At 48.9% G+C, this 11,269-nt stretch overlaps 1 protein-coding gene across 1 annotated transcript in view; it reads left to right on the top strand.

Annotated features, from left to right (window-relative positions):
- Positions 1-5,127: 5,127 nt before the first annotated feature.
- Positions 5,128-11,269, top strand: part of mrpl24 (mitochondrial ribosomal protein L24) — a 13,096-nt gene continuing 6,954 nt past the window's right edge. The window contains exon 1 of the mRNA XM_067976025.1: positions 5,128-5,133. Within this exon, the coding sequence (XP_067832126.1) occupies positions 5,128-5,133 (6 nt within the window). The remainder of the gene's footprint in view (positions 5,134-11,269) is intronic.

The raw sequence follows: 11,269 nt of genomic DNA, 5'->3' as shown, positions 1-11,269 counted from the left end.
GAGCTGCTAGATCTGTTCTGAATCTATCCCATTTAGCACGGTGGTAGTGCCACACAACACGTTGGATGGTGTCCTCAGTGCGAAGACGGGACTTTGTCTCCACGAGGACTGTGCGGTGGTCACTCCTATCAATACTGTCATGGACAGATGCATTTGCGACAAGTAGATTGGTGAGGACGAGGTCAAGTAAGTTTTTCCCTCGTGTTGGTTCGCTCACCACCTGCCGCAGGCCCAGTCTAGCAGCTATGTCCTTCAGGACTCGGCCAGCTCGGTCAGTAGTGGTGCTACCGAGCCACTCTTGGTGATGGACATTGAAGTCCCCCACCCAGAGTACATTTTGTGCCCTTGCTACCCTCAGTGCTTCCTCCAAGTGGTGCTCAACATGGAGGAGGACTGATTCATCAGCTGAGGGAGGACGGTAGGTGGTAATCAGCAGGAGGTTTCCTTGCCCATGTTTGACCTGATGCCATGAGATTTCATGGGGTCCAGAGTCAATGTTGAGGACTCCCAGGGCCACTCCCTCCTGACTGTATATCACTGTACCGCCACCTCTGGTGGGTCTGTCCTGCCGGTGGGACAGGACATACCCAGGGATGGTGATGGAAGAGTCTGGGACGTTGGCTGAAAGGTATGATTCTGTGAGTATGGCTATGTCAGGCTGTTGCTTGACTAGTCTGTGGGACAGCTCTCCCAATTTTGGCACAAGTCCCCAGATGTTAGTAAGGAGGACCTTGCAGGGTCGACTGGGCTTGGTTTGCCATCATCGTGTCTGGTGCCGGGTGGTCCGTCCGGTTTTATTCTTATTATGACTTTTTGTAGCGAGATTTTACGACTGAGTGGCTTGCTGGGCCATTTCAGAGGGCAATTAAGAATCAACCACATTGCTGTGGGTCTGGAGTCACATATAGGCCAGACCGGGTAAGGACGGCAGGTTTCCTTCCCTGAAGAACATTAGTGAACCAGATGGGTTTTTACGACATGGCCACCATTACTGATACCAGTATTTTAATTCCAGATTTTTATTTAATTAATTGAATTTAATTAATTAATTGAATTTAAATTTCCCAGCTGCCGTGGCGGGATTTGAACTCATGACTCCGGATTTCAGTCCAGGTCTCTGGATTACTAGTCCAGTAACATAACCACTATGCTACCGTAGATTGAAAGAAGAGGCCTATAATGTTGCCAAGAAGAGTAATAAGCCTGGGGATTGGGAAAGTTTTAGAAACCAAAAAAGGACAACCAAAAATTGAAAAAAAGGGAGAAAATAGAATATGAAAGTAAACCAGCAAGAAATATCAAAATGGATTTTTTTTATTATTCATTCATGGGATGTGGGCGTCGCTGGCGAGGCCGGCATTTATTGCCCATCCCTAATTGCCCTTGAGAAGGTGGTGGTGAGTCACCTTCTTGAACCGCTGCAGTCCGTGTGGTGACGGTTCTCCCACAGTGCTGTTAGGAAGGGAGTTCCAGGATTTTGACCCAGCGACGATGAAGGAACGGTGATATATTTCCAAGTCGGGATGGTGTGTGACTTGGAGGGGAACGTGCAGGTGGTGTTGTTCCCATGTGCCTGCTGCCCTTGTCCTTCTAGGTGGTAGAGGTCGCGGGTTTGGGAGGTGCTGTCGAAGAAGCCTTGGCACGTTGCTGCAGTGCATCCTGTGGATGGTACACACTGCAGCCACGGTGCGCCGGTGGTGAAGGGAGTGAATGTTTAGGGTGGTGGATGGGGTGCCAATCGGGCTGATTTGTCCTGGATGGTGTCGAGCTTCTTGAGTGTTGTTGGAGCTGCACTCATCCAGGCAAGTGGAGAGTATTCCATCACACTCCTGACTTGTGCCTTGTAGATGGTGGAAAGGCTTTTGGGAGTCAGGAGGTGAGTCACTCGCCGCAGAATACCCAGCCTCTGACCTGCTCTTGTAGCCACAGTATTTATATGACTGGTCCAGTTAAGTTTCTGGTCAATGGTGACCCCCAGGATGTTGATGGTGGGGGATTCGGCGATGGTAATGCCGTTGAATGTCAAGGGGAGGTGGTTAGACTCTCTCTTGTTGGAGATGGTCATTGTCTGGCACTTGTCTGGCGCGAATGTTACTTGCCACTTATGAGCCCAAGCCTGGATGTTGTCCAGGTCTTGCTACATGCGGGCTCGGACTGCTTCATTATCTGAGGGGTTGCAAATGGAACTGAACACTGTAAGAGCTTCTACTAGTATGTAAAAAGGAAGATAGTAGCAAAAGTAAACATTGGTCCCTTAGAGACTGAGACAGGAGATATTATAATATAGAATCATAGAATCATAGAAGTTACAACATGGAAACAGGCCCTTCGGCCCAACATGTCCATGTCGCCCAGTTTATACCACTAAGCTAGTCCCAATTGCCTGCACTTGGCCCATATCCCTCTATACCCATCTTACCCATGTAACTGTCCAAATGCTTTTTAAAAGACAAAATTGTACCCGCCTCTACTACTGCCTCTGGCAGCTCGTTCCAGACACTCACCACCCTTTGAGTGAAAAAATTGCCCCTCTGGACCCTTTTGTATCTCTCCCCTCTCACCTTAAATTTATGTCCCCTCGTTATAGACTCCCCTACCTTTGGGAAAAGATTTTGACTATCTACCTTATCTATGCCCCTCATTATTTTATAGACTTCTATAAGATCACCCCTTAACCTCCTACTCTCCAGGGAAAAAAGTCCCAGTCTGTCTAACCTCTCCCTATAAGTCAAACCATCAAGTCCCGGTAGCATCCTAGTAAATCTTTTCTGCACTCTTTCTAGTTTAATAATATCCTTTCTATAATAGGGTGACCAGAACTGTACACAGTATTCCAAGTGTGGCCTTACTAATGTCTTGTACAACTTCAACAAGACATCCCAACTCCTGCATTCAATGTTCTGACCAATGAAACCAAGCATGCTGAATGCCTTCTTCACCACCCTATCCACCTGTGACTCCACTTTCAAGGAGCTATGAACCTGTACTCCCAGATCTCTTTGTTCTATAACTCTCCCCAACGCCCTACCATTAACGGAGTAGGTCCTGGCCCGATTCGATCTACCAAAATGCATCACCTCACATTTATCTAAATTAAACTCCATCTGCCATTCATCGGCCCACTGGCCCAATTTATCAAGATCCCGTTGCAATCCTAGATAACCTTCTTCACTGTCCACAATGCCACCAATCTTGGTGTCATCTGCAAACTTACTAACCATGCCTCCTAAATTCTCATCCAAATCATTAATATAAATAACAAATAACAGCGGACCCAGCACCGATCCCTGAGGCACACCGCTGGTCACAGGCCTCCAGTCTGAAAAACAACCCTCTACAACCACCCTCTGTCTTCTGTCGTCAATTCAATTTTGTATCCAATTGGCTACCTCACCTTGGATCCCATGAGATTTAACCTTATGTAACAACCTACCATGCGGTACCTTGTCAAAGGCTTTGCTGAAGTCCATGTAGATCACGTCTACTGCACAGCCCTCATCTATCTTCTTGGTTACCCCTTCAAAAAACTCAATCAAATTCGTGAGACATGATTTTCCTCTCACAAAACCATGCTGACTGTTCCTAATTAGTCCCTGCCTCTCCAAATGCCTGTAGATCCTGTCCGTCAGAATACCCTCTAACAACTTACCCACTACAGATGCCAGGCTCACCGGTCTGTAGTTCCCAGGCTTTTCCCTGCCGCCCTTCTTAAACAAAGGCACAACATTTGCTACCCTCCAATCTTCAGGCACCTTACCTGTCGTTGTCGATGATTCAAATATCTCTGCTAGGCGACCCGCAATTTCCTCCCTAACCTCCCATAACGTCCTGGGATACATTTCATCAGGTCCCGGAGATTTATCTACCTTGATGCACGTTAAGACTTCCAGCACCTCCCTCTCTGTAATATGTACACTCCTCAAGACATCACTATTTATTTCCCCAAGTTCCCTAACATCCATGCCTTTCTCAACCGTAAATGCCGATGTGAAATATTCATTCAGGATCTCACCCATCTCTTGTGGTTCCGCACATAGATGACCTTGTTGAATCAGGAAATGGCAGATGCATTTAACAAATATTTTGTATCTGTCTTCGCTGCAGAAGACACAAAAAGCATACCAAAAATAGTGTGGAACCAAGGGGTAAATGAGAGTGAGGAACTTAAAACAATTAATGTCACTAGAGAAAAAGTACTGGACAAACTAATGGGACTAAAAGCCGACAAATCCCCTGGATCTGATGGCCTAATCCTAGGGTTCTAAAAGAGGTGGCTGCAGATATAGTGGATGCATTGGTTATGATCTTCCAAAATTCTCTAGATTCTGGAACGGTCCCAGTGGACTGGAAGGTAGCAAATGTTACCCCGCTATTCAAGAAGAGAGGGAGAGAGAAAACAGGGAACTACAGGCCAGTTAGCCTGACGTCAGTTGTTGTGAAAATGCTGGAATCCATTAGCAAGGAAGTGGTAACAGAGCACTTAGAAAATCATAATATGATTAGGCAGAGTCAACATGATTTTATGAAAGGGAAATCGTGTTTGACAAATTTATTAGAGTTTTTTGAGGATGTAACTAGCAGGGTAGATAAAGGGGAACCAGTGGATGTAGTATATTTGGATTTTCAAAAGGCATTCGATAAGGTGCCACATAAAAGGTTGTTACACAAGATAAGGGCTCATGGGGATGGGGGTAATATATTAGCATGGATAGAGGATTGGTTAATGGACAGAAAACAGAGAGTAGTGATAAATGGGTTATTCTCAGGTTGGCAGGCTGTAACTAGTGGGGTGCCGCAAGGATCGGTGCTTGGGCCTCAGCTATTTACAATCTATATTAATGATTTAGATGAAGGGACCGAGTGTAATGTATCTAAGTTTGCTGACGATACACAGCTAGGTGGGAAAGTAAGCTGTGAGGAAGACACAAAGAGTCTGCAAAGGGATATGGACAGATTAAGTGAGTGGGCAAGAAGGTGGCAGATGGAGTATAATTTGGGGAAATGTGAGGTTATTCACTTTGTAAGTAGAATAGAAAAACATAATATTTTTTAAATGGCAAGAAACTATTAAATGTTGGTGTTCAGAGACACTTGGGTGTCCTTGTACAAGAAACACAAAAAGTTAGTATGCAGGTACAGCAGGCAATTAGGAAAGCAAATGGCATGTTGGTCTTTATTGCAGTGGGGTTGGTGTACAAAAGGAAGGAAGTCTTACTACAGTTATACAGGGCTTTAGTGAGACCTCACCCGGCGTATTGCGTACAGTTTTGGTCTCCTTACCTAAGGAAGGATATACTTGCCTTGGAAGCGGTGCAATGAAGGTTCACTAGATTAATTCCTGGGGTGAGAGGGTTGTCCTATGAAGAGAGGTTGAGTAGAATGAGCCTATACTCTGGAGTTTAGAAGGATGAGAGGTGATCTCATTGAAACATATAAGATTATGAGGGGGCGTGACAGGGTAGATGCTGAGAGATTGTTTCCCCTGGCTAGAGAGTCTAAAACAAGGGGGCATAGTCGCAGGATAAGGGGTCGGCCATTTAAGACTGAGATGAGGAGGAATTTCTTCACGCAGAGGGTTGTGAATCTTTAGAATTCTCTACACCAGAGGGCTGTGGATGCTGATTTATTGAATATATTCAAGTCTGAGATCGATAAATTTTTAGACTCTAGGGGAATCAAGGGAACTTGGGGATTGGGCGGAAAGTGGAGTTGAGGTAGAAGATCAGCCATGATCTGATTGAATGACGGAGCAGGCTCGAAGGGCCGTATGGCCTACTCCTGCTCCTATTTCTTATGTTCTTATGTCAAGCCTGATTTGACATTCTATTGGATCATGGCTGATCTGTACCTCAACTCCATTTGATCCGTATCCCTCGATACCCTCACCCAACAAAAACCTATCTATCTCAGGCTTGAAATTTCCAATTGACCCCCGGCCTCAACAGCTTTATTGGGAGAGAGTTCCAGATTTCCACTCCCCTTTGTGTGAAGAAATGCTTCCTGACATCACCCCTGAACGGCCTGGCTCTAATTTTAAGGTTATGCCCCCCTTGTGGATTCCCACCAGTTTCTCTCCATCTACCCATGCCCTTTCTCCACTGCCTCTTACCCAGGCCCCTCCCCATGCCCCCTCCCCCTTACCCATGCCCCCTCCCCCTTACCCGTGCCCCCTCCCCCTTACCCGAGCCCTCTCCCCCTTACCCATGCACTCACCCCCTTACCCGTGCCCCCTCCCCCTTACCCGTGCCCCCTCCCCCTTACCCGTGCCCCTCCCCCTTACCCGTGCCTCTCCCCCTTACCCGTGCCCTCTCCCCCTTACCCGAGCCCTCTCCCCCTTACCCGAGCCCTCTCCCCCTTACCCATGCCCCTCCCCCTTACCCCTGCCCCCTTACCCGTGCCCCCTTACCCATGCCCCTCCCCTTACCCGTGCCCTCTCCCCCTTACCCGTGCCCCCTTACCCATGCCCCTCCCCTTACCCCTGCCCCCTCCCCCTTACCCGTGCCCCCTTACCCGTGCCCCCTTACCCATGCCCCTCCCCTTACCCCTGCCCCCTCCCCCTTACCCGTGCCCCCTTACCCATGCCTCTCCCCCTCACCCGTGCCCCCTCCCCCTTACCCCTGCCCTCTCCCCCTTACCCATGCCCCTCCCCCTTACCCTTGCCCCCTCCCCCTTACCCATGGCCCTCCCCCTTACCCGAGCCCTCTCCCCCTTACCCGTGCCCCTCCCCCTTACCCCTGCCCTCTCCCCCTTACCCATGCCCCCTCCCCCTTACCCGTGCCCCCCCCCATTCCGTTTGTAACGGGCATTTATTCCAGGGGTACTAGGGCGCACGGTGGGCTCTCGCGATTGGAATCGCTCGATGTGACCCGAACCGCAGTGATTGGCTGCAGCTGTCTCTCTCCCCCCACCCCGCCCCCCACCCTCGACAAGCAGGACCCATCAGCGCCTGAAAGAGAAAAGGCGGATTGTCAAACCGGGGCAGGGGCTCTTGTACGGCCTCCACCATCATCACTTTCTGTTTCCCCCGGGGAGGGCCCGCTGCTGCTGCTCGATTCCCTTGTGGAATCGTTCAGAATATTTGCTGTTTTGTGCTCATCCTCCGTTTAAAGGATATTTGACGCTGACTGCCCTCTTGCAGTCGTAGCCCTGACATTTTTTTTTTAAAACTGCCGTGTCTGTCTTCGCCCCATCGACTACCTTTTTAACGGGATTCTGCATTTTCTTCTGTTCGCTCCCTGCTCCTTTCCCCCTGCCGGGTTTGCACAGGACCTTTTAGTTCGCGATCTCAGTTTTAATTTAGCACAAAAAATCCAGGCCGACACTCCCGGTGCCACCACTGAGGGAGTGCTGCACTGTCGGAGGTGCCGTCTTTCGAATGAGACGTTAAACAGAGGCCCCGTCTGCCCCTCTCGGGTATGGGTTGAGAGGGTTGCCCTATGAGGAGAGATTGAGTAGAATGGGCCTGGAGTTTAGAAGAATGAGAGGTGATCTCATTGAAACATATAAGATTCTGAGGGGGCTTGACAGGGTAGAGATACTGAGAGGCTGTTTCCCCTGGCTGGAGAGTTCAGAACAAGGGGGCATAGTCTCAGGATAAGGGGTCGGCCATTTAAGATTGAGATGAGGAGGAATTTCTTCACTCAGAGGGTTGTGCATCTTTGGAATTCTCTACCCCAGAGGGCTGTGGATGCTCGGTCGTTGAGTTATATTCAAGACTGAGATCGATAGATTTTTGGACTCCAGGGGAATCGAGGGATACGGGGATCGGGCGGGAAAGTGGAGATGAGGTGGAAGATCGGCCATGATCTGAATGAATGGCGGAGCAGGCTCGAGGGGCCGAATGGCCTACTCCCGCTCCTATTTCTCATGTTTTTATGTAAAAGATCCCCACGGCCACTATTTCGGAGAAGAGCAGGGGGAGTTCTCCCTGGGGTCGACATTTATCTCCCAACCAACATCACTAAAATAAACATAGGATCTGGGTCATTATCACATGGCTGTTTGTGGGATCCTGCTGTGCGCAAATTGGCTGCTGCGTTTCCTACATTACAACAGTGACTTTTTTTTTATTCGTTCATGGGATGTGGGCGTTGCTGGCGAGGCCGGCATTTATTGCCCATCCCTAATTGCCCTTGAGAAGGTGGTGGTGAGCCGCCTTCTTGAACCGCTGCAGTCCGTGTGGTGACGGTTCTCCCACAGTGCTGTTAGGAAGTTCCAGGATTTTGACCCAGCGGTGATGAAGGAACGGCGATATATTTTCAAGTCGGGATGGTGTGTGACTTGGAGGGGAACGTGCAGGTGGTGTTGTTCCCATGTTCCTGCTGCCCTTGTCCTTCTAGGTGGTAGAGGTCGCGGGTTTGGGAGGTGCTGTCGAAGAAGCCTTGGCGAGTTGCTGCAGTGCATCCTGTGGACGGTACACACTGCAGCCACTGTGCGCCTGTGGTGAAGGGAGTGAATGTTTAGGGTGGTGGATGGGGTGCCAATCAAGCGGGCTGCTTTGTCCTGGATGGTGTCGAGCTTCTTGAGTGTTGTTGGAGCTGCACTCATCCAGGCAAGTGGAGAGTATTCCATCATAACTCCTGACTTGTGCCTTGTAGATGGTGGAAAGGCTTTGGGGAGTCAGGAGGTGAATCACTCACCGCAGAATACCCAGCCTCTGACCTGCTCTTGTAGCCACAGTATTTATATGGCTGGTCCAGTTAAGTTTCTGGTCAATGGTGACCCCCAGGATGTTGATGGTGGGGGATTCGGTGATGGTAATGCCGTTGAATGTCAAGGGGAGGTGGTTAGACTCTCTCTTGTTGGAGATGGTCATTGCCTGGCACTTATCTGGCGCGAATGTTACTTGCCACTTATGAGCCCAAGCCTGGATGTTGCCCAGGTCTTGCTGCATGCGGGCTCGGACTGCTTCATTATTTGAGGGGTTGCGAATGGAACTGAACACTGCGCAATCATCAGCGAACATCCCCATTTCTGACCTTATGATGGAGGGAAGGTCATTGATGAAGCAGCTGAAGATGGTTGGGCCTAGGACACTGCCCTGAGGAACTCCTGCAGCAATGTCCTGGGGCTGAGATGATTGGCCTCCAACAGCCACTACCATCTTCCTTTGTGCTAGGTATGACTCCAGCCACTGGAGAGTTTTCCCCTGATTCCCATTGACTTCAATTTTACTCGGGCTCCTTGGTGCCACACTCGGTCAAATGCTGCCTTGATGTCAAGGGCAGTCACTCTCACCTCACCTCTGGAATTCAGCTCTTTTATCCATGTTTGGACCAAGGCTGTAATGAGGTCTGGAGCCGAGTGGTCCTGGCGGAACCCAAACTGAGCATCGGTGAGCAGGTTATTGGTGAGTAAGTGCCGCTTGATAGCACTGTCGACGACACCTTCCATAACTTTGCTGATGATTGAGAGTAGACTGATGGGGCGGTAATTGGCCGGATTGGATTTGTCCTGCTTTTTGTGGACAGGACATACCTGGGCAATTTTCCACATTGTCGGGTAGATGCCAGTGTTGTAACTGTACTGGAACAGCTTGGCTAGAGGCGCAGCTAGTTCTGGAGCACAAGTTTTCAGCACTACAGCTGGGATGTTGTCGGGGCCCATAGCCTTTGCTGTATCCAGTGCACTCAGCCGTTTCTTGATATCACGTGGAGTGAATCGAATTGGCCGAAGACTGGCTTCTGTGATGGTGGGGATATCGGGAGGAGGCTGAGATGGATTATCCACTCGGCACTTCTGGCTGAAGATGGTTGCAAACGCTTCAGCCTTGTCTTTTGCACTCATGTGCTGGACTCCGCCATCATTGAGGATGGAGATGTTTACAGAGCCTCCTCCTCCCGTTAGTTGTTTAATTGTCCACCACCATTCACGACTGGATGTGGCAGGACTGCAGAGCTTTGATCTGATCCGTTGGTTGTGGAATCGCTTAGCTCTGTCTATAGCATGTTGCTTTCACTGTTTAGCATGCATGTAGTCCTGAGTTGTAGCTTCACCAGGTTGGCACCTCATTTTTAGGTACGCCTGGTGCTGCTCCTGGCATGCTCTTCTACACTCCTCATTGAACCAGGGTTGATCCCCTGGCTTGTTGGTAATGGTAGAGTGAGAGGAAAATCATGTCTCACGAATTTGATTGAGTTTTTTGAAGGGGTAACCAAGAAGATAGATGAGGGCTGTGCAGTAGACGTGGTCTACATGGACTTCAGCAAAGCATTTGACAAGGTACCGCATGGTAGGTTGTTACATAAGGTTAAATCTCATGGGATCCAAGGTGAGGTAGCCAATTGGATACAAAATTGGCTTGACGACAGAAGACAGAGGGTGGTTGTAGAGGGTTGTTTTTCAAACTGGATGCCTGTGTCCAGCGGTGTGCCTCAGGGATCGGTGCTGGGTCCGCTGTTATTTGTTATTTATATTAATGATTTGGATGAGAATTTAGGAGGCATGGTTAGTAAGTTTGCAGATGACACCAAGATTGGTGGCATTGTGGACAGTGAAGAAGGTTATCTAGGATTGCAACGGGATCTTGATAAATTGGGCCAGTGGGCCGATGAATGGCAGATGGAGTTTAATTTAGATAAATGTGAGGTGATGCATTTTGGTAGATCGAATCGGGCCAGGACCTACTCCGTTAATGGTAGGGCGTTGGGAGAGTTATAGAACAAAGAGATCTAGGAGTACAGATTCATAGCTCCTTGAAAGTGGAGTCACAGGTGGATAGGGTGGTGAAGAAGGCATTCAGCATGCTTGGTTTCATTGGTCAGAACATTGAATGCAGGAGTTGGGATGTCTTGTTGAAGTTGTACAGGGCATTGGTGAGGCCACACTTGGAGTACTGTGTACAGTTCTGGTCACCCTATTATAGAAAGGATATTATTAAACTAGAAAGAGTGCAGAAAAGATTTACTAGGATGCTACCGGGACTTGATGGTTTGACTTACAGGGAGAGGTTAGACAGACTGGGACTTTATTCCCTGGAGAGTAGGAGGTTAAGGGGTGATCTTATAGAAGTCTATAAAATAATGAGGGGCATAGATAAGGTCGATAGTCAAAATCTTTTCCCAAAGGTAGGGGAGTCTATAACGAGGGGGCACAGATTTAAGGTGAGAGGGGAGAGATACAAAAGGTCCAGAGGGGCAATTTTTTCACTCAAAGGGTGGTGAGTGTCTGGAACGAGCTGCCAGAGGCAGTAGTAGAGGCGGGTACAATTTTGTCTTTTAAAAAGCATTTGGACAGTTACATGGGTAAGATGGGTATAGAGGGATATGGA

This window comes from Heptranchias perlo, chromosome 44 (genome assembly GCF_035084215.1).
Source record: "Heptranchias perlo isolate sHepPer1 chromosome 44, sHepPer1.hap1, whole genome shotgun sequence".
Taxonomy (NCBI): Eukaryota; Metazoa; Chordata; class Chondrichthyes; order Hexanchiformes; family Hexanchidae; genus Heptranchias; species Heptranchias perlo.
The sequence above is the reverse complement of the archived record's forward strand: the minus strand, read 5'-3'. Positions and strand labels throughout refer to the sequence as shown.